Source organism: Mustela erminea, chromosome 17, assembly GCF_009829155.1.
Source record: "Mustela erminea isolate mMusErm1 chromosome 17, mMusErm1.Pri, whole genome shotgun sequence".
In the NCBI taxonomy this organism is placed as follows: Eukaryota; Metazoa; Chordata; class Mammalia; order Carnivora; family Mustelidae; genus Mustela; species Mustela erminea.
Window position 1 is genome coordinate 65,311,800 of NC_045630.1, and position 23,231 is coordinate 65,335,030.

The following is a 23,231-nucleotide window of genomic DNA, read 5'->3' on the forward strand; positions in this document are numbered from 1 at the left end:
TGGCTCAGTAGGTTAAAACCTCTGCCATCGGCTCAGGTCCGGTCATGATCCAGGTCCTGGGATCGAGCCCCGAATTGGGCTCTCTGCTCAGCATGACTCTGAGATCATAACCTGATCATAACGTTCTCCTTCTGCCTGCTTCTTCCTCTGCTTGTGCTCTCTCTCTGACAAATAAATAAATAAAATCTTTAACAACAACAACGAAAAATAAAGTTTGGCCAAGAACAGAATTTTTATCAATACCCAGATAAAAATGAACATGTAACTCATGCAGGCACTGACAGATATGTGTTCTAAAGAAAAGATTCACAGCAGCTGTACTTTCAGTTTCAAAGAGGAAAAAAACACTTTATTGATATTATAAAAATCTAATAGAAACCGAAAAAAAAAAAAGAGAGGAAAATCTGAGTACAGATGAAGGCAACCATAAGCAGTGAAGGAGAGTAAGACAGACTTATCTCAAACCGGGTACTTAAGACATCCAACCTCCTGGCGAGGGTGGGGAGGGCGTGGCCCGTGGAGTCGGCCAGGCTGGAGTGCTGATGGAGAGGCCCCTCAGCTGGGACTCCCCGTAAGGGTCGTATTTGTAGGGCAAATGATGGGGTCTGAAATTAAACATTTGTTTGCCTACGTGCAGTTTGGAGGGAGCTGCATTCCTGTGTTATCATGTCTTCACATATTCAAGGAGCCTGGGCTAGGTGTGTTTGCCTCCCCTCCCGGATTCCTTGGGGGACGGAAGGGGGGGCAGCCCAGCCTGGAGATGGAGGGAATGCAAGGCAAATTTATAGCTCTTGTCGTCCAGACCAGAAGGGCCAGTTCTGAGCTGGAGGCCCACTAATGTCAATTAACCAGGCTCCTTGGGTCACTTATGTCTCGCAAACAACATTCCTTAGCGTGCCTGCAAACTTGCGGGTGGGGTGGCGGGTTTTGCAGGACAAATCCCAGAAACCTCTGTCTGTTCAATGCAATCTGATACGTAGTTTAAAAGAAATCTGAGGAACACACATTTACGGATCAGGGATGCAGAATTGAGCATGAACATGGAGGCAAAAACTGTTTTATGTTTTGTTTTACTTTGTTTATTGCACAATGTAGGGAGCAATTGAGCATTGAACCTCAATCCGTCCAGATCTGCATGTGGATCAGTTCCTTACAGAGTTGCAGAACCGCTCTCCGGGAAACAGAACCTCTTAAGGCAGATGGATGTGCTATAGAACGAGTCCTTCTGGTTCCCCATTAACCATCACTTCTGGGAAGTCTCTCTCAAGTGTCTATGTGTGAATGAGCTGCAATTTCTGGGCAATCATATTTATTTTACTATATTGTTTATATCCCTCCCTTTTGGAATAACACGCTGTGAGCTATCCTAAGTTTCCTGGGTGTGAACATCTGCTTCTAAGAAACACAACGTGCTAAGGCAATAGTGGAAGCCACAGGATACACATATTGCAAACTAACGGAGCGTCCATTTTACTGTAATGTCAGGGAAAACACAATTTTACATTAAAGCAGACGCCGCCCTTCCCTCCTCACTCAGTGCATCATTTTTTATTAACTAACTAATCGTTTCTATCAAGGCCTGCGGGACATCATGGGGATACAATAATGCGCCAGAGCAGTCGAAACAATGTACCCTGAGCAAGAAACAATTCTGATACACCGAACACTCCAGGAAGGGGCTGGCCTGCGGTAACAGGTTTTGCGACGCGCCAGAAACTATCGCACTGGCCTCTGGGCCAGGTCGGTCCCTGCGAGACTCCTGATTTGAGCTGCTGTCCTCCCAGTCTGAGGGGTGGGAAAGAGCATCCCGTCGGGAGGGGAGAGCGCCCCGCGCCGGCTACCCGCAGCGGCCCAGCTCCACCCTGCCGCGCTCCGGCCTCCCCCAGCTCCCCCGCGCCCCGCCCGCCCGGGAGGCTCCACCCAGGCCCCGCCCCGTGACGCGGGCCCCGCCCCGTGACGCGAGGCCCCGCCCAGCGGCGCCCGCTTCCAAGATGGCGGTGACGATGCCTGCCAGGCTGTCGGGGTGGCGGTGACGACGGGAAGCAGAAGAGCAGGTATGTGGGCTGGGGATGATGGGGTGAGAGGCCCGGGAGAAATGTTCGGGCGACGGGGAGGATGAGAAGTTCCGGGGGAAGTCTGGAGACCAGCTGGAGCAGGGAGGGGGTCCCAGGTGGAAATATGGACAGAGGCCGGTGGGCTCACATTGCAAATGCAAGAGGAGGCTGGGGTGGGCGGTTGGGGTGGCTGGTTGGGGTGCTCTGAAAGAACTGGGCTGTGACCCTCTGCAGAGTGCTGACCACGCCCCTTAGGTGAGCCAGCCCAGGTACCCCCGACGGGCTCTGCCCAGCCCTCCCACTCCCTCTCACTTTTAGCGGTAACCCTCCTCCCTACGCCCCGCTAGGACTGGGATAGGATGGAAAAGGTGGAGGACGCCACCCCCATCCTACTCCCCGTCGCGCTCCGGGGCTGTTTGCTTGCAGCTCCCAGGTGATCGAGCGCCCTGCACCTGCGGGGCTGGCTCCTCGGCACGTGAAGAACGGAAAGGAACCCGTTTCCTAGTCTGCCCTGGGTTCTCCTGAGGCCGTTCCACAATCCTGTCGTGACTGCCTTACCCCTTGGCAAAAATAATGTCTCCATTAGCAGTCCCGTCCCCAGTCCCCAAACAGGTTGGTCCTGTCAGGGTGGGGAATGGTTAAGTACACGTAAACCTGACCCTCAAGGGCAGCTGGGGGAGAGGCCAGGGACCTAGCATCTCTGGGTCCTCCCCTTTTCTTTCCAACCACTTTCCTTCACTTCTCCTGCTTGGGAAACCAGTTTCACCCTGATCTTGATCTCTGCCCCTCTGGGTGGGTGGTTATCCTTGACCACTTCTTTTCCAGCTAGTCCCAGGATCACTGTTGGAGTGCTGGATGGAGACTTGCTCTGTCCTCTGTGACATTTCCAATTTAGATAATGCCTCACATCTCTGCCCCCCCGGGACCCCCTGAAGTCCCCATGATCCCGAAGAAGACAGCTTGAACCTAGGTGAGTCCACCCCGCACCCCCCTCTAAAATTGGGAGAGAGGTTCTCCAGAGACTCCTTTGAAAAGGCCCTGAATGATGTAAGCATCCTTGGGGGTGGGGACCGAGAGTAGTTGGCCTGAGTGGTTCAGGGAGGAGGTGGAGGAGAGTGAGACTTGGGCTGGAAATGACAGGTGGTAGGTAGGGCTGCTGGTGGTTACATTCTGTTTCTTTTCCACGCATGACTGTACACCTGTGTGCTCCCTTCTGTGACTTCGATCTTTGCGTCTTTTCCTCTTTAACTCTTGGCACCACCTTGGTTCTTAACTGATGATCTCTGCTGGCTTGCTCTTCACCTGCCTGCCCCCAGAATTCTCCTCTCTCCTTCCATAGACCTGAGCCCAGGATGTTGCGGAGGCTGCTGGAGCGGCCCTGCACACTGGCCCTGCTGGTGGGCTCCCAGCTGGCTGTCATGATGTACCTGTCACTGGGGGGCTTCCGAAGCCTCAGTGCCCTATTTGGCCGAGAGCAGGGGCCGACATTTGACTATTCTCATCCCCATGATGTCTACAGTAACCTCAGTCACCTGCCTGGGGCCCCTGTTGCCCCAGGGGCCCCTCCAGCTCCTCAAGGTCTACCCTACTGTCCAGAACGATCTCCTCTTTTAGGTGAGTGCAGAGGGAGGGGGAACGAAAGGGAAGGCCAGGGTGTGGGGACAGGGCTAGGGCGCAGGCGTGGGGCTTAGGACCCGGGTTAAGGTCACCAGAGGTGGGCAGAGGCTGAGATAAGCAGCCTCTAGATTTGGAGTTTAGATTGGGCTCCTGGGTTGAGCCACAGCTTTTCACTGCCCGGCCGTTCCTATGCTCTTCCTGCCTTGGGCCGGGGATTGCTTCCTTTGTAGATGGGCCGCGGTTTTGTTAGTTGGAAGTCCTGTGTTCTCGACCTTCTAACCTAGTGAGGCTGGAGTTATGGAACCCTAAAAGAAGGCAGGCTAAGTGAAGAACCTGCACCTTTCAGACTTTGCAAAGCTGTCCCAATGATGGGAAACTCACGGTGTATGTGATCTCGGTGTAAGCTGTTCGGAGAGCAGAGCCCGAGAACCAGACCACTGGGGCCAGCGGCATTCCCAGGCCCTGGAGGTCCCTCTTTCCAACCATTAACCTGGCCCTTCCCTCCCAACAGTGGGTCCTGTGTCCGTGTCCTTTAGCCCGGTGCCATCACTGGCAGAGATCGCGGAGAGGAACCCCCGGGTGGAACCGGGGGGCCGCTACCGCCCCGCGGGGTGTGAGCCCCGCTCCCGCACGGCCATCATCGTGCCGCACCGGGCCCGGGAGCACCACCTGCGCCTGCTGCTCTACCACCTGCACCCCTTCCTGCAGCGCCAGCAGCTCGCTTACGGCATCTACGTCATCCACCAGGTACCCCAGCCCCCCACCCCCGCTTTCTGGTAAGGACTCTGTGAGGAAGTGCCAGTCCGCTCTCAGATGGTGGGTCCCCACGATCATTTTAAGAGGGTGAGACTGTTGAATGTGGGGAAGCACCTGGTCCTCCTCTGCCGGCTTGTCGGCCCCCGAGTCGTCCTTTCTCTGCTCGGGGTACTCTGACTGTCCTGTACTCTCTGGGATTTTTCCTTGATTGACTTGGGAATTGGACAGAGTTGGATTAAAATCAGTTCTGCCATTTGTCCCGTATGTGACCTTGAACAAGATTCTTAGACTCCCCTAGAGTCTAAGAATGAAAACCTAGAGACCCCTGTTTTCCATGGCTGTGGTTGTTAGGTTTAAGTGCTAAACAGCCGCGCATGAGTAAACAGGCCATCCCGGTGCTCTGAAACGATTCGTTGGAGGAAGAATGAAAGTTTGGCTTTCTCTTCACTGCCCTTGCCCCTCTTCCCCCCTTGGATTCCCCTCCTCTCACTTGGGTACTTCTGCCCCCCTCCTCCATGCTGCTACCTATAGACGTAGTCTGGTTCTTCTCCGTTACCTTCCAGGCTGGAAATGGAACATTTAACAGGGCCAAGCTGCTAAACGTTGGGGTGCGAGAAGCCCTGCGTGATGAGGAGTGGGACTGCCTGTTCTTGCACGACGTGGACCTCCTGCCCGAGAACGACCACAATCTGTATGTGTGTGACCCCCGGGGACCCCGGCATGTTGCTGTTGCCATGAACAAGTTTGGATACAGGTAGAGGGCACGAGAGGGTGCTGGGAAGTAGGGACACCCACCCTCCATTGGAAGGAGGAGAGTTAAGGGGTTGTGGGGTAGGGATGTCTCCCCAAAAGACTCGTGGAACCCAAGGATCTTTCTCTCCCTAGCCTCCCGTACCCCCAGTACTTTGGAGGAGTCTCGGCGCTCACTCCTGACCAGTACCTGAAGATGAATGGCTTCCCCAATGAATACTGGGGCTGGGGTGGTGAGGATGACGACATTGCTACCAGGTCAGACTTCCTGCCACTGCTTCCCACCCCCATGGGGGCCTGCATCCCTGTCCCCCGAGACCACCCCCGGCGCTCCCGCTTTCACACCAGCCTTTAGCTCCTTGGTCCTATTCCTCTCCCTTAGCTTTTCCTCTCTGCCCAGGTCAGGCTTTATCGTGCTGTTCCCCACTCTGTCACCCTTCCATCTCCTAGATCTGGTGAGTTCTGTTTCTGGGAGAGAGGAGAAGATCAGTGGGCTGTAGTATCATGAGATTCCAGAGCTGGAAAGGGGCCTAGAGACAAGTCAGTCCTGCCTTCTGCTAACTTAACTCCAGACCACTTCCTATGGGGCCGGGGAGGAGGGGCTCTGCTCTATATCACCCAGAATCACTTTTTGGTTTTAAGTCTGTGCCATTGGCACAATGCCAGCTCATTTTTAGCATGTGAAACATTTTGACCTTCAGCCTCAGCTGACCCAGTTTGCTATCAGTGGAGTAAGAATTTGGGCTTGCTTTGTTGGACCCATGGCCTCCCCTCCCCCCTCGTGTCCTCCGGGATGACCTCTCTGAATTCTTGCCCTCTGTATGTGTGCAAAGGGCCCAGCGACTCCTAAATGGATGTGTTCTTTAAGCACGTGCCCAGGCCATCTCAGTTCTGCTTCTGTGTGTCAGAGGTGGGGTCCTGATGACTTGGTTCTGTTCTTTTCCTAACACTGAGGCCCGTGGTGCGGGGTGAGAAGTCGAGGCAGGGCAGCCGCTGTTCTAGGTGGGGATTGCTGAGCTTGGGGGTGTAACTCCTGGGCTAGTCCTGTCCTTTCCAACAAATGCCAGGGTGGTTTCTCGGAGCCACTGAGATAACAAGGCGGGCGGTACAGACCTACCTGCCAGGTGTTAAGAGGCCCCAAGGCGCCCAGACTTACTTGGCTGCATCCCGCCTTTACATTCTCCTGCCTTTCCTTCTGTTTGACTTTCTCTCTTCCAGTGTGTGGCCCTTTCCTTGCCTAGCTAGTGCTAGTTGTTGTACAGAACCCTGCTGCCGCCTCCTTGCTGGGCGGAGCAAACAGGTAGAGCCGCTTGCCTCCGCGCAGGGTCCTCCAAGGTGCCCCCACTTTCCCCACAGGGTGCGCCTGGCTGGGATGAAGATCTCTCGCCCCCCCACGTCCGTGGGGCACTACAAGATGGTGAAGCATCGTGGTGATAAGGGCAACGAGGAGAACCCGCACAGGTAGGGGGGACAGCCTGGTTGCTGCTGCGGCTGCTCAGGGAGCTGCATTCCCAGGGAAGGCGCTGCATCCTGATGCTCCCTAGGTCCCTGGCTGTTTCTTTCTGGGCCTTAGTTCTCCAACCTCTGACCCTCAGATTTGACCTCCTGGTCCGTACCCAGAATTCCTGGACACAAGATGGGATGAACTCACTGACATACCGATTGCTGGCTCGAGAGCTGGGTCCTCTCTATACCAACATCACAGCAGACATTGGAACTGACCCTCGGGGTCCCCGGACTCCCTCTGGTCCCCGTTACCCGCCTGGTTCCTCCCAGGCCTTCCGTCAAGAGATGCTGCAGCGCCGGCCCCCAGCCAGGCCCGGCCCTCCACCTACTGCCAACCACACAGCCCCCAACGGTTCACACTGACTCGTCCTGCCTGCCCACCTCAATCATGAAACCGAATCAGACGGGTTGTACTCTCCCCACCCTCAGGTCCTCACTGCTCTTAGAGGGATGGGGGGGACGCAACCCCAGGGCTGTGCTGGAGGCCGGGGCCTCTCCTCACTGCTGGACTGGAGCTGGGCTCCTTCAGACCTGGGGGTCCCTCTTTCTAGGGTCACCTGCCAGGGCTTATGACTGTGAATCCTTGGTGTCATGATTTTATGTGATGACTCCTGAGAGTCGCTGGCCCCTGGGTAAGAGCAGGGCTGGACCCCAAGTCCCTTCCTCTTCCACGGAGAGAAGAGTGATCTGGCTTTTCCCGGGACCTCTGTGAATATTTATTCTATTTATGGTTCCGAGGAAGTATGTTTGGTGAAGGAAGCCCCTCCCTGGGTACTTTCTGCCAGTGCTCGAGTAGCTTCCTCTTCTGGACCTGGCTCAGGGGGCTGGGATTTTGATATATTTTCTAATAAAGGACTTTGTCTTGCCTCTGCTCCTGCTTGCTGCCTCCCAGGCACCTCGTGCCTCCCCTTGCGACCTGCTCCTTCCCCTGCCACCGTATGCCCAGAGGTGACGGAACAACCAGATCCAGCCAAGCTCCAGCAACTTTTATTTTCGTGGGTAAAGAGGTGCCGCTAGCATGGCCAGGAGGAGGGGGGGATCAGCTGTTAGGTTCTGAGCCCAGGGCCCGGGCTGCTGCCTGGCGTCCGCTCTCTATACAGTCATTGACAGCAACGCCCTCATAGGAGGCTCCAGCCAGAGTCAGGGGCAGCCTCTGAGAAGCCAGGAACTGGGTCGCTGCCTCTGGAAGGAGAAGATGACGGGACTGTTAGCGCTGGGGGTCTGGTTTCCTTGCCCTCTTCAGCACAGCCGCTTTCCCAACTCACCCAGTTTTTGCCAGTGGCCTAGTGTATACTGGGGGATGCAGTTCTGGGGAGAGAAGAGAGGATACAGGGAAATTTTTGTTGCTGATGGCCAAGCTTGAGGAGATAGCAACAGATACACCGTCCCTGCCTTCAGTGGGAGCTGAGCGGCACTTCCTCGCTTACCTTGTGCAGGTGGACCAAGCAGTGACTCGGGGACTCCTTCAGTCCTAACTGGGCGGCAGCTGCCTGCTGTGCCTGCTGCTGGAACAGCTCCTGAGATAAGACGGAGCCCCTGGCTTCCAGCGTCTGTAACCAGGACCCTCCCAGCATCACCTAGGGAGAGAATGTGGCACTGACCAGCCTGGCCTTACCTACTGGGCCCAGAGGAGCCCTCTGGAAACTCCTGCTAAGCAAATCTGCCACTGCTCACAGTCACTCGGAGGCCTGGGGGGCTCCCATCCTGCTCAGGAAAAGCAACGGAGTCATACACGATTCCCAGGACGCCTGGGTCTTCGGAGGATGGCACCAAATGTCCAAATCCCTGGAGGAAGGAAGAGACCCGGTCAGGAAGGAAGGTGCCCAGTGGCCCCACACGGCGGCTCTCGCTGGTCTGTGCCACGCGTACCTGCACAGGTAGACGAGCTCCTCGGTACTGGAGGTTCACCACAGCCACGGACACGGCAGTGATGGCACGCAGGGCACGGGCCAGAGGTGCGGCCTGGGCAGGGAGCAGCCCGCTGAGCACTAGGGGAGAGCAGCCAGAGGCCTGTTTCAGGAGGCGCGCCCGGCGGGCTCACCGACGCTCCCTGCGATCAGACTCTCACAGAGACGACCAGGTCGGGCACGGCGTGGTCCTGGTGGCCCAGGAAGCTACACTTAGCCACATTCTGGCTGGGGACGGGGGCGACCCCATTACCTGAAGCCGGAACAGCGCTAATCACGTGGTCTGCCTCCAGACTGCCGTCCCCTAGGGACACCTGACAGGATGAAAAACGTGTGTGAGACGCAGACATAATGGGAATTTTTTCTCAGATTCCCAGGCACCAAACTGGCAGGAGAGACTAAGTGCGCTCCAGGATGAAGTCAGCCCAGAGCCCGCACTGCTGTCACTCTAGGCAGTGGGCCACATAGAAGCCAGTGTGGCCCCTGAGATGTGCAGGGGAGCTGGGCTGTCCCTTCCCCTGTCTAAGCCGCTCTCCAACAGCACTCCTACCCAGGCTTGGATCAAACAGGTCTTGGAGAAACGCCCACTAATAAGGCCTAAGACCCTAGGATAGCCCATGTTCATACAGGATCTAAGGCAAGAAAACAACGAGCAAGTCCTAACAACCCTGGCCATTTAGGCAAAGATGGAGACTTAAACACACACATTACACACCGGGGGGCTCTCCTACCTTCCAGCGCCCTTCTGCCTGGAGGCTGAGCCCACAGACAGGCTGGCCTTTGAGAACAGTGACGCCCCTACTAGTCAGGTGGGTGTTAAGGGCCTGGGGCAATGTCTCCAGCCCTCCCCGCAGTGACCACTGGCTCCAGCGCTCTGCTCGAGCCTGGCGAATGAGTGCCGAGTCTGGCTGGGGGCTCCGCCCTGCAGAGCAGGAGGGAAAGAAGGATCATTAAAACAGCATCCCTGGCCTCCAGTCCCTTACTCCGGTGGTCCTTAATATCGTCCCTTGAACCAACCCCCACTCACCTGCCCCCAGCAGCAGCCCCAGTAAAACGGAACGATGGGTTTGCTCAGCTTGGAAGAGACTGGGAAAGCAGGACCTGATGCTGAGCTCCCGGCTGTTGCCTGCAAACACTCCTCGGCAGAGACTGTCCATGGCTAGAGACGCCACCTTGAGGACGAGACCGGGATTGAGAGGTCAAGGAAGAGAAGCCACAGAGAGGACCTCCCACTGCCCCTGCAAAGTAGGGACTGGAGGTGGGACAGGACCGGGGGCGAGGAGGGGAGCAGCCCCACTATAATGGAAAAACAGGAGGGAAGGGGAGGCATTCACTCTCAGCGCTGAGTGCTGGGGACTACTGGGTGTGAAGAGAAGGAGAGAATATTCCCAAATGACACAGAAAGGTCCCTAGGTGGAAGGTCTGAGTAGGGGGCTCTGCTGCTGTTTAGCAGGAGAGGGATTTGGGGGCCTCTGGGCCGTGTTACCTCGGGTCCAAGGCGGCGCTGGGCAAAACTGTGCACAGTCTCATCAGGGTCTTTGCCCCTGGGTGTGGTCAACTCCTTCAGCCCAGCCCAAAACAGAGGTTTGGAGAAGGGAGGTGAAGGGCGGAAGAGCCCCCTGCACTGAGGAAGGCACAGTCATTTCCGTTCGCGTGGCTCCTCTTGCTGGGAGGGCTGACAGACTGGGAGGTGGGCAAGTGGAAGGGGTGAGAGGATGCGGGCAAGGTCGAGGGGCAGCAAGGAGGGGACAGCGTTACCTGAGGCCAGAGGGCAGCGCATGCAGGGCACCACCTACATACAGGAACCTGTTCTGGGCAGCTGGGTGGTCTCCCCGGACAGGCAACACTTCTGAGTCCAAGCCAAGCTCAGAAACCTGCTCTCCATACACCCTCAGGAAGAGGAGAAACTAAGGAAGGGACTGGCCCACCAGCACTTCCTCCCAAGTCTGTCCTCTGGTGACGGCCCCTCTGCAAGCCCTCCTGGGCATTCCATCCTCCTCTCACCAGGAGCAGGGTCCGGGCTCCCACGGCTCCCGCGGGCCGAATTCCTCGAGGTCCAAGTTCAAAGACAGCATCACCTGGCCCTCGGACCGAGCGGATCCAGCCTCCCAGACGCTCGCTGCCCTCCACCAGGACCACCTGGGGACGGGAGGGGGGAGACACGCCGCAAGGCCTATAGCCGCGGGGTGAAGGGTACGCAAGGGAAGACGTGGCGCCCTCCCTTCAGCCGGAAACGGGAAAAGAGTAGTAAAGGGGGTCCCTCTGGAGCGATGGGGCACTTACCTTGGGGGGACAGGGGGCCCGGCTCAGGTGGTAACTGGCGGCCAAGCCGCTGATGCCACCGCCTAGCACGACCACGGTCCGGCCCATTGGGAAGCCTAGGGGAGAGCGGCGATCGGACAGGTTGACCGGGGGGCACTCTGCTCTGTAGAAGCCCCCGCGCAGGTCCCACGTTCCACCCCTGCCACTCACCGCCTCGGGGGCAGCTACGGCGGAGCCGGCGGACGAGAAGGGGCCACTGAGGTCCCGCCCAGGGCCCAGGACTCACCCACGAGAGGCAGAGGCAACCGGAGAAAGAGGCCTCCGGGCCCTCGGCAGGCGCTCGCCGGGGAGGCGGATAAGGGCACCGCCCACGCTATCTGCGGGCGCAGGGCTCGGGGTGCCACGGGGCCCCCCCCGGCCCGCGGGTCGGAGGCCGCCGCTCCGCCAGCCCCCTTCGGACCCTCGGACTTGGCGTCCGCTCCGCCCCGCGGTCCCCGAGATCCCCCGCCTCCGGATTGGTGGTCCCCAGGAGTCCCCGGATCGCGCCCGCCAATGAAAGCACAGAGCTGGCGGCGGCTCCTCCCACCCCGCGGAGGCCGGGAGCCACGCTTAACTGCTTCGGCGCCAGCCCGGGGAAGGCTCCCGGCCAGCCTCTGCCCGCCCCCAGGGCTGCGGCGGCGCGGGCTGGAGTCGGGTCCGCGGGCCCCGCCGCCGGCTTCCCAGGCCCGGGGAGGGTGACGGCCCTGGGGGAGGCCCCGCGAGCGCGGGGTGCAGGGAGAGCAGATAGAGTCGCTGGGGCTGCTCCGTGGGGAGGCGGCGCCGTAAACAGCTCCTTGATGTTAGCAACAGCCCGGGCCTACGGGAGCCGGGGCCGCCCGGCAACGTGCCGCGTGTTTGTCAACAGGGGTCCTCGGTGCCTCGCCCTCCGGGGACAGCCCCCTTCCAGGCAGAACCCGGCGCCCCAGTGCTCGCACCGGCTTCCCCGCAGCTTCGCCAGGCCCCGCTTCGCCTTCCCTCTTCCCCCCACCCCTCCCCGACACAGACCTTCGCTGCTCCGGCAAACGTCGGCGCCCGGGCGTCCGGGTCCGGCACGCCCCCCCCATCCCCCCGGCGCCGGGGGCGCCCCCAACTGGGCCCAGTTCCGTATCCACCCCCTAAGCACAAATACAGAAAAGGACATCATTTTTTCTTAATAAATTTATTCACAAAAAGTGAGATTGTGGAGGGGCTGGGGGCTGTACACGGGCAAGGGCCTGGGAGCTCTGTACACGGGGCTGGGAGACAAGGGAGCCTCCAGGTGGAAGGGTACTTTTTAATAAAAAAAATAATGGGCGCTACAACCACCGCCTCCCCCCTCCCCGGTTAAAAAGACACAAAAATAGACGTCTCTGAGGTAAATGGGGAGCCTGGAGCTTAAGGGTGTTGAACGGGTTTCACAGGTGCCAGGGCTTCGGGGGTGGGGGGGTGTCACAGGCACCGGGGTGGCTCCTGCATCAGTTGGTAGAACAGAACGTAGCCCTCACTGGACGCCACCTGGTTTTCACTGACAGGGGAGACGCTGGGGAGAAGGCAGACGGGATGGGGGTTGGGATCACTGCCGTGGACCCCCTCGTCCCCGTGGATCCCCACCTCCCCGGCAGATCATCCCCCCAGCATCTGGGCCCCCAGGCGTTCTGCTGTCCCAGGGCTGCTGCAGATTAGGGCAAAGTGTGCGAGCTGCAGTGGGAATGGGGCGGGGATGGCGTGGGAGGCTATTCTCACCGAGAGTCATTGTAGACATGCCAACCAGTCTGGCACCGACACAGAGCTGTGTAGTGGCCGTAGTGGACGCTGCCCGAGTGGTTGCAGAGGGCATACAGCTGATAGACAGGGCTTCCTGGGGGTTTGGAGGCCAAAGAATTGCAGAATTGCTCCGTGCTAGGGCCCGGGCGCACACCCCCTCCCCTACAGGGGAGCTCTTCAGGTCCCTCCCTTCCAGACTCACCAGCTTTGTCACTGGCAAAGTCCCCCAGGCTCAGTCGCTGCAGCGGGAAATCCACACCTACTGAACTTTTCTTGATGGAGCCTCGGGAGGCGGAAAATCGATTAAGATCTAAGCCCTAGTTAAGGAGCATTTGGGAGGCAGAGGGCCTCTGAAGGGGCCTGAGGTCTTGAATCCTGTCCACTCCCCTCTGGGAACACACCCCGGGTGTGGTAGGAAAAAGGTCAACTCCCAAATGGAACATGCGGGATGGGGGGAATACAGATGGGAGAAAGAAGAATTTGAGGATTAGGATACGGAGCACAAGGATTCGGGGGAATCTTTGTACTGTCAACTTTTTGGTACTTCGTGTTTTCTGCCGACATCGGTCACACACCTGAAGAAATGTCAAATAATGTCACGTTAATCTGCTCCTTTCCTCGACTGGCTTTTCTGACTCCCTGACTCACGTACAAATTCACTGACCTCCCCGTGACTCCTGTATCCTCTGGGCTACTCCCCTCGGCCTGAGGAGTATTAGGACATACCTGAGACTCACACAAGCCCAGACCTATAAATATTATTCCCTATACCAAAGCATCATGTGACCCCTTCCATCCTTAGCCCCTCTGCCCCCCCCCCCCCGCAAGGTCTCCCACCCTTACTGCGTCCCTTGTGAAACCCCACATACTGGAGCATTCTCTGACTCTAGCTCTTCTTCCTTGGTGAAAAGGCTGAAACAATCCCGCAGAGACACCTTGCCCCCGGCAAATCCTTTCTGAGGCAGGGAAACGGGAATGAAAGGTCAGTATGTTCTGAATTTCCATCTCCAACTCTTCTCAATCAATCCAGGCTACGGTTCTACTTCGGAGACCCACCGGGCTCCCTCCCACGCTCTGGGGGTGGGTAGGGAAGGGTCCCAGAACCCATGTCCCATCCACCCCTGGAATCCTCTGGAATCCCACCTTGGGGATGGGCAGGGACAGGTCACAAAAAACCTCGAAGGTCGTGGAGCGATACCCACAGGCCTGGCACTTGAGACAACTTTTCAACTGGCCCACAAACAGGTCTAGACAAGTGAAGAGGCGGGAGAAACAGTCACTGTGGGGTGCCTGAGATGCTTCCTTGGGTTCCCATCTCTTCCCAGCCCTCAGCCCAACCCTTCCTTTCCCAGCGCCGGCTCTCCTAACAAACCCCTCAACCCGTCCACACTTCCAACATTTAGCCTGTCCCCACGCCCCTGCGGTGTCAATTCTTCTCCCAAGCCCACGACCTCCCACACCGACCGTGCCGCGTGGCTCTGCCCGCTCCGTACCCACAATCTTGCTGTCTTCTCTCTCCAGGTAACGCTTCCACATTAGGTTGGCTCGGTCGTCATCACTAGCACAGATTAAGGGACGTGGAGAGCACCGAGTGAGAAAAGGGGATCCCTGGGCACCCCAGGCACCACGGAAATGACCCACACAGTCCTGCACCCCACCCGTACTCTAGCTCCTTCTCGACATTTCTGAGAAGTCTCAAAGGAGTGATGCTTCAGAAGACTTTTGGGGGGAATCCAAGGGAAGAGGAAAAGGAAGGAACAAGGGAAGAGCAGCTGGCTTCCCTGGGCTTTACACTCTCTAGACTCCTGGCTGTCAAGTAGCTATCCCCTCTCCCTTGGCCCAGGGACATCCGTACCCTATCCCCTGACCCCATCTCCCCACTCCGGCCTCCTTTCCCAGCTACTTCGGCACTGCTTCTCAAACCACTTCCTAAGCTGAGTGTTTCTATGACCCCCAAATCCTCAGGCTTGACGAGCTCAGTCCCCTAAGCGAGGCATGCTGAGGAGCAACCACCGGGAAGAGCGACCTTACCTCAGCTCAGGTTCTTCCAGCAGAGCTCCTCCTCGGCGGGGCTGAGAGGGAGCAGGACTGCTGGCCAGGATGGGCGGAGCCCGGCGGCCCCGCCGGTTGATTTCCAGGTGTAGCCGCTCCATGAGAAGCTTCAGGAACTCTTGGGCATCCTGTTGGCTATAGCCAGAAACGGTGTGGGCAACTGACACCGTCCTCCCCTCCTTCCCCAAATCCCCTGTCCAAAGACAGTCTCGTGCTCAGACATTGGTCCCCCTCTCCTGGACGGAGAACATCTGAAGGTCCCGCGCCATGCTGCCAGGGCCCCTGCTTGGCCTGAGCCCCAGACGTGGCCAGAGAGAAACGGCATACCCTCCAGCTCTCCCACCTGTATCCAGAGAAGGAGGGGACGTATTTCTGGAAGACCGCTCGGAATCGAGTAGGATTCACAGCTTCACACGAGTCAGGGTGCCACAGGGCACCGATCACATCCGCAAAGGCTGTTGGGGTGGGTGTGGGGAAACAGAGGTTACTGACTGGAAGAGGCAAGCCCGGGGAGGCTCAGAGGGTAGAAAACAACCTCCAGGGAAGCGGCACCAGCACAACCAGATACAGCCGCCAGATTTGAGGGTTGGGGTTGCCATGATTGGCAGATGGTCCCGGAGGCTGGGGAGAGGACTGGAAAGGTGGGAGCAGGAGCAGCTGCCGCACCTTCAGTGAGCTCTTGGGCTCGACCCCCTCCAGGCACCTCTTGCCGGAAGTCCCTTCGCAGACAGAAGTCCCGCAGAGGCCGAGTGCTGCTCAGACACTGTAGCACTGCGTTCAGGAAGCACTGTGGGGGGAGAGGGGGAGGAGGGGAGGAGACCCACTGCCATTATTTCTGCTGACCAGGGACAGGAAGCCTCGAAGAGCTTCAGCTCTCCCCTTCCCCAGGTCAGCGCCACACCCCCCGCACCATTGCACTGACAGACAGGAGGATGGCTCTCACCGTGTTCCCCAGATTTCGGAGGCCAACATGACCGGAGCCCAGAAGCAGCGTGTGATGAGCCTGGAAGGTCAAAGGCAAGTCAGCAGGTTCCCACTTATCCCACCCGGCACCTGAACCTTTCAACAGTACGCTGCCCACTGCTTTCCCACCCTCCTGTACCTCACGGGGCTCTTGGCGGCTCCCTACCTCACTGGCCATGAGCAGTAAGCCCATCACAGCTGAGTGTACCACGGACTCGGCCATGGCTGTCCCACCTGTTCCCCACCTACTCCTCTGCCCAGCCAGCCGGCGCTGTAGCTCCTGGGGGAGCTCCCCAAGCACAGGCATGGCCGCCCAGCTGTTCCCCACACCCACCTTGCTTCCCCCAAAGCCCCCTCCCGCCCCCGTGGCCCCTTCCTGAACCCTCTCCTGATGGCTCCAACTGCAATCCACCTAGCTCACTTAGCTCAGAAATGGGCCACCACGCTAACTCAGATGTTCTGAGCCCGCCCCTCTTCAGCTCCAGAGATCAATTAGGCCTAGGCAGCATCCTGGGAGAGAAGGTGAAGCAAGGGAGAGTAAGGGCCTGGGGACCCGGAGAAGAATTCCAAATGGTTGGGTTAATGCCCTGGGGATCGAAATGGCACACCACACTGGGGAGTCGCAGAAAACCCGAAAAAGATCTCGGAAGCTCGAGGGTACTTAAGTGAGGGAGTGGAGAGTCCAAGCTGCTGTAATGAGGGACTGAGATCGGAACTTGGGGGAAAAGAGGGAAAAGAAAGTCAGGTGATGGCAAGAAAGCTGGAGGCACAGAGGAACATGAGCATGGAAGGCCACGTGGCAAGTCCTCACCATTTTGTCATCGGAGTAGAAAGACTCAGAGGGCCGGGCAGATATGACGTGGAAGGAGCCATGGGAAGTAGGGGGCTCCGTCCGTATACTGAGCAAGGTGGGGGGACCAGGAAAGCCCCCGAGGCGGCGGAGAGAGGCGCTACGTCTCAGGGTGGGAGGTTCAGGCCGGAGCGCCAAGCGGCTCAGTGCAGCCCCTAGTTCTCCAGTGCCACGATGCCCTCCCAAGGCAATCCCCATAGGACGCAAGTCCCCACTGCTCACAGACTTGGAACGAGCTAGGTTGGTCCTGGAAGGGAGAGGCAGAGCCACAGTTGGGGGTGGTGAGCCAGGCAGGGGAACTCCATGATCTGCCCGAAGGGGTCCTCTGGGACGAGGGCCTGAGGTCCGTCCCCGTCCCAGCTCCAGTTTCTTGAGCCGTTCCTCAGGGGGACCTGGCCGGGGAGGCAGAGGTCTTAACATGGGGTTCGGCCCAGGGGCTGGGTTTCGGCGCTCCTTGCTTCGGGCCCTCGGGGCAAATGGTAGCTTGGACCCCACTCGGGGCTGGACATTAACAGGTGGCTCTCGGGTCCGGCCCAGGCGGTGCTCAGAGGCCTGGGGCATTGTGGACACCACAGGCTGGACCTGGGAGGAGAAGAGAGGGTCAACATTTGAGTGTGGAGGGAGGAGGGAACCTACATTGCCACACTAGCTTCTACATACACTGCAGGCAGGTACCATGTCTACCTATCCCCACTGTCTAGCACAGTGTGTGACACAAAGTCGATACTTAGTATCCTTCGAGTAAATGAATGAATGATAGCAGCCCACCGCTTTGATTCTTTCTAAATTCCTCAGGCCCTACCTGCAGAATACAGCTCTACTGAAAAGCCAATATTAGTCTCTATCTCGGCTGTCTTTAAGATCTAAACGCTCATGCCAAGGGCCCCCACGCCTGGCTAATCAAGTGGGATGTGCCCTGGGTCACTTAGACTCTCTGGACAAATGAGGGTGTGGATGTAAGGAAAACAACCCAAAGACAGCATTCCACCCTCAAACCCCTGTCCCTCCGGACTGCAAATGAAGCCGACTAAATGAGTGACTTGCGAATCACTCCATCCCCCACCCCTGAGGCTCCAGCGAGGTGTCGGGGCTCAGGGGCAGTGGCGGGGAGGGCGGACGAACGACTCCCCGACCCTAATCTCCGCACCTCTCCCACCACAGCAGGGCTTCAGCCGGGTCCGCCCCCCTCGAGGGCAGAAAGGCCGAGGCCGCTGATTGGCTACGGGGTCCAGCGGCGTATTCCCTGCGGTCCATGGATGCTGTCCCTCCAGCCCAGGTCCCCCAGGCCTGCTGAGCCCCCCGCGCCCTGCCTTTGCGGAGGGCGTCCTCTCGGGTCCGGAGCAGTCTTCCCGCGCCCCCCCACCCCGCCATAGCGCCCCGGCCCGTACCTGTCCCCCGGTGAGGCGGCGGGGGAGGCCAGCCGGGGCCAAGCCCCAGCTCAGGGCCACCCCCTACTACCCCCGTGCAGCCCCCCCGAGGGCCGGGCTGCAGCTTTAGCCGCAGCTGTTGCCCAGATCTCTCCCGCCGCAGGGGCCGCCGCCATCTTTGTTGGTCCCGCCCGACCACCAGCCACCGGCTTCACCGCCTCTCACAGCGCCTGCGCACCCACACTCGAAATCCACCCACCTGCTTCCACGGCGCTTGCGTGAGCCCGCCCCCTTGGCTCTGCCGCCGACACCATGGAAACGCAGCCAACTTTAGGACCGCTGCCCTGAACTGTTTTAAAATCGTCGCTTCAAACTATAGGGATGTAGATCCATCCTCGTAGTATGGCCCGGAGGCCTGCAGCACAGATCCTTCCGTGGGAGCAGGGGTGCCAGTGTGGGAAGCTGCACTGCCTGGGTCCAGCTCGCAGACCAGTGGAGTAGGATCCAGCACTCCACGTAGGGACGGGAAGATCCCTGGAGGACGGGAAATGCTGGTTCTGCAAAACCATTCCTCAAGCATCTTGCAGACCAAAGCAGTAGGCACCCCGCTAGAGGACACGAGCAGATCTCTGCAAGCAGATCTCAGCAGGAGGCAGAGCAGTCCAAGATTTCCTTTCACTTCCCAACTCCCGACCACAGCATCCTCCATTTCCCCCTTCCCCCAAACTTATGTAGTTGTATGTGTGCCTTGGGTCTTAACCAGCTCACCTCTCTTCACAGCCACCAATGAGAACCACGGACTACCAGAGGAAGCAGCTTTTATTGAAGAGTTATCTCCAGAAACCAAAAAGACTATGCAACCACTTTCAGCCCTCCCAGCCTTTCTGGATCTTACACTGCTTCACCTGCGGAAGGCATACAAATTGCCTTTTGGTTCCCCAAAGCCCCAGTCCTTCCCCTCCCTGTGTAGCCTTAGGAATTCTGTAGCAATGCTGTTTCTTTTTTTCAGCGTGCCCGATACAGCTACTTAGTAACAATTATGGGTGAAGTGGTATGGGGGGGAAGCGGTTGGATGAGTAAGAGTGATGCACAGAGAGCAAGAATGTAGCCTATTAAAGGTCCCTCTGTCCTGCCTCAGTGGCTTGATCTTTCATTGGCTGCATTTCTCTTTATGCTGAATCACGCCCTTCTGAATCAGATCCGGGATTTCCACTGCCAGCCATGGACCCAGCTGCAATACAAGGGAGACCCTGTCAGATTACGACTACTTGGTCAACATCTCTTGTTCCATCAGAAACTCCTTCCCAGAGAGATTCTATGGGAACATGCCCAGGGAAAACACTGTCACTCCTTGTTTATTCTCAGTTACTTTTCTTACATTGCTACCTGCCTAATTCCTCCCCCTCCCCTTATGCATCAAATAACCCAAACTTACCCCCAGAGCCATAAGATGAGCTAGTCCAAACTTGGGCACATTTCTGGCCCACAAAGGCTTAAAGTGATCAGTCAGGCATATTTTGCCACCCCTGTGAGAGGGACAAGAGGAAGACGGTGTTGACATGTAAAGTTTACCATAAAGCACAGTAGCCTCTGGGAAGCACAAGGTAACTAGTAGCGATCAGAATCAAGCGCAAAGTTAGCTAAGTACTTTGCCCAGACTTGACAGAGGGAGGCCAGAAGGCCCTCTAGGCAGGCCAACTCTGGGAAAATTCCAGACTCAGAGTTCTCTCCTAAGTCCTCTTTGGCCTTTTCCTGTCTCCTGTTGAGCCTACCTGTACATCTTTGCTGTTTTTCCATCCAGTTCAGGGACTGCAATTTCTGGAGCAGTAGTAGGATATGTGATAGGAATCTGGAGAAATTATAAGGCCTTAATGAAACAGAAGCAGGATAGAAATGAACTAATCTAATCAATGCCCATTTCTTGGTTGAGCTGAAATGTTTGACACCCTCCACTACCTCCCCCACCAAACAGCATGTACACACGGGAATTCTGAATATGGAGATGAGCAGCTGTAATCTATGCTTGCTTCAAACCTCAGCATTTCCCTCCCATTTTAAAAGCTTTCTTTGATCCCCTCAAGAAAGGTTAGCTTGCTAACCATCACCTCCCCTTCCACTAACCTCCATACTTCTCATTCCATCATACTCACATCAAACTCAATGTCAAACTCATATTTGAGCAGGTCATGGATGTACCAGCATTTTCCAAACCATCTGTAACAAAGACCAAAAAAAAAAAAAAAAAAAAAAAAAAAAAAGACCAAACCTCAATCCAACCTGCCCATTCTTCTGGGAGACTCATGGGATGGGAATTAGAGAACTCTGGAGCTGTGGGAGCGGAGGCAGCTACCAGGAGGCAGGGAAGGCCCAGCGTGAGCTTTGGGACATTAAGATGCTCAAGCCACGTTAAGATTCCCACCCCCAAAACTCCCAAGAGGGTCTGCCTACCGAGTCCCTTCCTTGTTGGACTCCAGTCGGAACCAATCATTGTCCGCATTCTTGTTGTTCTCCACATACTAAAAGCAGAAAATGAGGTCTTTGAGGGGAGAGTTGAGACCAAAGGCAGTCCCTCTTCCCTCAAAAGAAAAGCGTGTGATTACTTTCTCTCTTAGTATGTACCCAGCTTTTCTGGGCACAGAATTTTTAAAATTTTTATTTATTTGACTGGGAGGAGGGGACACAAGCAGGGGTCCTGGAAGAGGGAGAGGCAGGCTTCTCACTGAGCAGAGAGCCCAACACGGGGTTTGACCCCAGGACCCTGGGATCATGACCTGAGCCGAAGGCAGATGCTTAACAACTGAGCCACCCAGGTGCCCCTGTACCCCACTTTTCTGACAGGAGGAAAGCTGAAGACAAAGTTACACTGGTAAGTAGGAGACTTGCTCGGAGAAGAGAACAGGATGGTTGGGTCCCACTCGGTTTAGCGAGGACAAAATATGACATCTCCGGGATTTTCTTCTCACTTCTGATAGTGTCTGCCCTCAGCCCACGGCTCATTTCATGGTATCCTCCCTCCCTGCAGAACCTCACAGCACCCTGGTTTTGACCAGTACCCGCGTGCTGTTGATTTCCAACTCTTTATTTTAATCTAGACCATTTTTCAGAGCTTCAGACTCTAGTATCCAATTATATACTGAACTTCCTAACTTCATTTCACAGGTACCTCAAACTCGGCACTTCCTCGTGGTTCTTCAGACCATTTCTCTATTGCATCAACCTCAGATGACAGTATTAGCATTCGCTCAGTAATGCAAGCCGAAGAGTGGGACTCATCCTTGACCTCTCCCTCCTCTCCTCTCCACCAAACCTTCAGGATGTCCTGCTGATTTTACCTTCTGAACGTTCTTCAGATCTACCTCTTCTAGCCTCACAATAACTATTCAGTTTGGGTCATCATCTTTCTTTTGCCTGGCTTAATGACAGCTGCCCAGTTTGTTTCCTGCCTTCAATCTTACCTCTTTTAATTCTATGTTCCTCTCTACTCACTGTGATTGGTCTACATCCAATCTGAGCACATCACTCCTCAGCTTAAAATACTTTAAAGGTATCGCAGCACCTTCGAGGTATTCAAGTACTCAAGTACTCAAGCCTATCTCTCAAGCCTTGTCTACCACTCCCTGCCCTAGGCTTGATGGTTTAGCAACTCTGAACTACTTCTGTTTCTTTATACCCATCATGCCATTTGTAACTTCCATGCTTTTGCTCATGCTATTCCTTTTGCCGTGAACATCCCCCTCTTACCCTGTTTATCAGGCTAACTTATGTTTACCCTTTAAGCTCAAGCACTGCCTCTTTTATGAATCCTTTCCCGACCAGACCCAGGGTGATTTAGGAATCTCACCTTCTGCCCTCAGAACATCCTAGCCATCCCTCCCTCTCTCTCCTCTTCATGTTATAATGATTTGTTTCCTTTATCTCAGTAGGTTCCACCCTATTCAGCTTTGGATCCCTGTCCCTAGATGCTAGGTGTACACATGGGGCAGGGGGGGGGGTGGTTAGTGGAAACAAATACTCGTGTCAGGAGAGCTGCTGGCTTTTGAAACAGGCAGAGGCCACCGCGAGGAAGACAGACCGTCTTCTCTTCCCACAGAAGAGAGATTTGCCGAGAAGATGGCTCATTCCTAACTGTGAGCTCAACTCCTCAACTCTCTGCAACAACGCTTACTTTACTTTTCAGGCCTAGCGTGCTTCTCTCACAGGAAGAGTAAAAGAGGGAACAGAGAGAAACGACTGGGACTTAGGGCCCCGGGAATTCCTCCGGACCACCTCCCCTACCTCCAGGAGACAGAACACCTGAAGCCAGAAGGACACGTCACCTTCCGGGAGGACGTACCCCGCAAATAACAGCTGTTTTGGCCGCACCGGGGCTCCTAAACTGAGTTTCTTTTGCCTCCTCCCTCCCATACCTCCTTAGATCCCCCCGGCCCCACAACTGTCCACCTTCTATGAATCTGGGAGTTAAATTTTATAACCGGAAGCGACTTCCACACGGAGCCTATTCTTAAGGACACCTGATTACCCGCAACCCTTCTGCGACGCGGCCGGCCGCAGAAGCACAACTAACCCGGATAAGAGACTGATATTCCTCTTTGAGTCGCTGCACCCACAACTCACGATCTCGAGGGCCGGCGTTAGTCTTCAGCACCGGGATCTCGGACACCACACGCCGGGTGGCCTCGTCGGCCATGTTGGACGAGGGCGCAAGGAAAATGCGGAAGTGGTACTGCCTGTAGTCTACACTCCGGGGGCCGCCATCTTTACTATGGGAAGACGGGGTTGTTTGGGCTGCCTGAGGACTTCTTTGAGTGCGGTCTTTATTTTCCTGTAACGAAAGTAATTTGTCACCTGGCCACTTGCTTGTGGGTGCCACGGGGAAAGCAGAGTGAAGTTGATTGCTCCTTAATATGGTACCTAACATTTGAAAAAAACCGCAGACTGCCCAAAAGGTGACTTCCGCTCATGCTCAGAGACGTGATCTCCGAAAACTCGGAAGCCTTCCCAGACTCGGCAGAGTTGTTAGATTTTCGGCTGTTCTAGGCGCCGTGCCAGGCACTGTCTTCCTGAAACGCGCTGTTCACATATTGAAGAAGGTTCGTTAGCTTCCGTGTAGTGTGGCTCAGGTAGCAGAGGCAAAGAAGCCACCCGATAGAAGGGCATTAAACTCGTGCTAATTGGTGGGAACTTTGGAGAATCAAAGTATAGTAGACAGGTTGGGTCCTGAGGAATTAACAGTATCGAATTAGAGAATTCTTAATCAGGGCTAAAGGAGTTGAGGGGTCGCAGGAAAATTTGCCTTAGTCCTGCCCAGACTTTTTTTTTTTAACTCCGGAATCAAATCCCCTAGTGAGGATTGTAGTACACGGCG

General features: G+C 56.4%; 4 protein-coding genes across 16 annotated transcripts; 1 reads left to right on the forward strand and 3 right to left on the reverse strand.

Moving 5' to 3' along the window:
- The first annotated feature begins 1,935 nt into the window (after window positions 1-1,935).
- On the forward strand, window positions 1,936-7,554 carry B4GALT3 (beta-1,4-galactosyltransferase 3). 9 transcript variants are annotated; one of them, XM_032317977.1, is made up of 9 exons: window positions 1,943-2,054; window positions 2,481-2,666; window positions 2,880-3,024; window positions 3,394-3,668; window positions 4,183-4,418; window positions 4,991-5,181; window positions 5,313-5,435; window positions 6,534-6,638; window positions 6,773-7,554. In XM_032317977.1, exons 4-9 carry the CDS (start codon window positions 3,407-3,409, stop codon window positions 7,044-7,046), a joined length of 1,191 nt encoding a protein of 396 aa, XP_032173868.1. In that variant the 5' UTR covers window positions 1,943-2,054; window positions 2,481-2,666; window positions 2,880-3,024; window positions 3,394-3,406; the 3' UTR covers window positions 7,047-7,554. The 9 variants fall into 9 exon arrangements, with proteins under 9 accessions (XP_032173873.1, XP_032173868.1, XP_032173869.1 ...); XM_032317978.1 differs by having other exon boundaries at window positions 2,884-3,024; XM_032317981.1 differs by having other exon boundaries at window positions 2,950-3,024.
- Window positions 7,555-7,648: 94 nt separating this feature from the next.
- On the reverse strand, window positions 7,649-11,374 carry PPOX (protoporphyrinogen oxidase). Of its 4 annotated transcripts, none has more exons than XM_032317971.1 (13): window positions 11,139-11,374; window positions 10,874-10,968; window positions 10,595-10,729; window positions 10,349-10,464; window positions 10,077-10,209; window positions 9,618-9,762; window positions 9,322-9,512; window positions 8,844-8,904; window positions 8,553-8,671; window positions 8,358-8,468; window positions 8,111-8,260; window positions 7,949-7,991; window positions 7,649-7,865 (listed from the first exon to the last, which is right to left on the reverse strand). In XM_032317971.1, exons 2-13 carry the CDS (start codon window positions 10,958-10,960, stop codon window positions 7,723-7,725), a joined length of 1,434 nt encoding a protein of 477 aa, XP_032173862.1. In that variant the 5' UTR covers window positions 10,961-10,968; window positions 11,139-11,374; the 3' UTR covers window positions 7,649-7,722. The 4 variants fall into 4 exon arrangements, with proteins under 4 accessions (XP_032173862.1, XP_032173861.1, XP_032173864.1 ...); XM_032317970.1 differs by having other exon boundaries at window positions 10,349-10,497; XM_032317973.1 differs by having other exon boundaries at window positions 10,349-10,497; window positions 11,063-11,192.
- Window positions 11,375-12,040: 666 nt separating this feature from the next.
- On the reverse strand, window positions 12,041-18,572 carry USP21 (ubiquitin specific peptidase 21). Of its 2 annotated transcripts, none has more exons than XM_032317967.1 (13): window positions 18,126-18,572; window positions 16,461-17,081; window positions 15,630-15,689; window positions 15,353-15,473; window positions 15,030-15,141; window positions 14,666-14,821; window positions 14,128-14,192; window positions 13,778-13,881; window positions 13,504-13,590; window positions 13,131-13,209; window positions 12,837-12,944; window positions 12,614-12,728; window positions 12,041-12,410 (listed from the first exon to the last, which is right to left on the reverse strand). In XM_032317967.1, the coding sequence occupies exons 2-13, from the start codon at window positions 17,058-17,060 to the stop codon at window positions 12,320-12,322; spliced, it is 1,698 nt and encodes a 565-aa protein (XP_032173858.1). In that variant the 5' UTR covers window positions 17,061-17,081; window positions 18,126-18,572; the 3' UTR covers window positions 12,041-12,319. The 2 variants fall into 2 exon arrangements, with proteins under 2 accessions (XP_032173858.1, XP_032173856.1); XM_032317965.1 differs by lacking the exon at window positions 18,126-18,572 and adding an exon at window positions 17,888-18,108.
- Window positions 18,573-18,667: 95 nt separating this feature from the next.
- On the reverse strand, window positions 18,668-22,750 carry UFC1 (ubiquitin-fold modifier conjugating enzyme 1). Its single transcript, XM_032318008.1, has 6 exons — window positions 22,431-22,750; window positions 20,315-20,382; window positions 20,017-20,080; window positions 19,639-19,715; window positions 19,302-19,392; window positions 18,668-19,097 (listed from the first exon to the last, which is right to left on the reverse strand). The coding sequence occupies exons 1-6, from the start codon at window positions 22,551-22,553 to the stop codon at window positions 19,017-19,019; spliced, it is 504 nt and encodes a 167-aa protein (XP_032173899.1). The 5' UTR covers window positions 22,554-22,750; the 3' UTR covers window positions 18,668-19,016.
- Between the last annotated feature and the right edge of the window lie 481 nt (window positions 22,751-23,231).

Bases quoted from the DNA above. Each gene is read 5' to 3' on its own strand.
- USP21 (XM_032317967.1), bottom strand. From the start codon at position 17,060: ATGCCCCAGGCCTCTGAGCACCGCCTGGGCCGGACCCGAGAGCCACCT. The intron at 12,945-13,130 runs GTATCCTAATCC...ACTAGGGCTTAG, and splicing joins CCCCCGAATCCTTGTGCTCC to ATCTTAATCGATTTTCCGCC. The intron at 12,411-12,613 runs GTGAGAATAGCC...CCTTCTCCCCAG, and splicing joins CATGTCTACAATGACTCTCG to CGTCTCCCCTGTCAGTGAAA.
- B4GALT3 (XM_032317982.1), top strand. From the start codon at position 3,407: ATGTTGCGGAGGCTGCTGGAGCGGCCCTGCACACTGGCCCTGCTGGTG. The intron at 3,669-4,182 runs GTGAGTGCAGAG...CCCTCCCAACAG, and splicing joins AGAACGATCTCCTCTTTTAG to TGGGTCCTGTGTCCGTGTCC. The intron at 4,419-4,990 runs GTACCCCAGCCC...GTTACCTTCCAG, and splicing joins GCATCTACGTCATCCACCAG to GCTGGAAATGGAACATTTAA.
- PPOX (XM_032317970.1), bottom strand. From the start codon at position 10,960: ATGGGCCGGACCGTGGTCGTGCTAGGCGGTGGCATCAGCGGCTTGGCC. The intron at 9,763-10,076 runs GTAACACGGCCC...CTCGTCCTCAAG, and splicing joins AGCGCCGCCTTGGACCCGAG to GTGGCGTCTCTAGCCATGGA. The intron at 8,261-8,357 runs GTGAGCAGTGGC...TTCTCTCCCTAG, and splicing joins CCCCAGGCCTCCGAGTGACT to GTGATGCTGGGAGGGTCCTG.
- UFC1 (XM_032318008.1), bottom strand. From the start codon at position 22,553: ATGGCCGACGAGGCCACCCGGCGTGTGGTGTCCGAGATCCCGGTGCTG. The intron at 20,383-22,430 runs GTTAGTTGTGCT...TTCTGCTTTTAG, and splicing joins AATATCAGTCTCTTATCCGG to TATGTGGAGAACAACAAGAA. The intron at 19,098-19,301 runs GTAAGTTTGGGT...CTTGTATTGCAG, and splicing joins CTCATCTTATGGCTCTGGGG to CTGGGTCCATGGCTGGCAGT.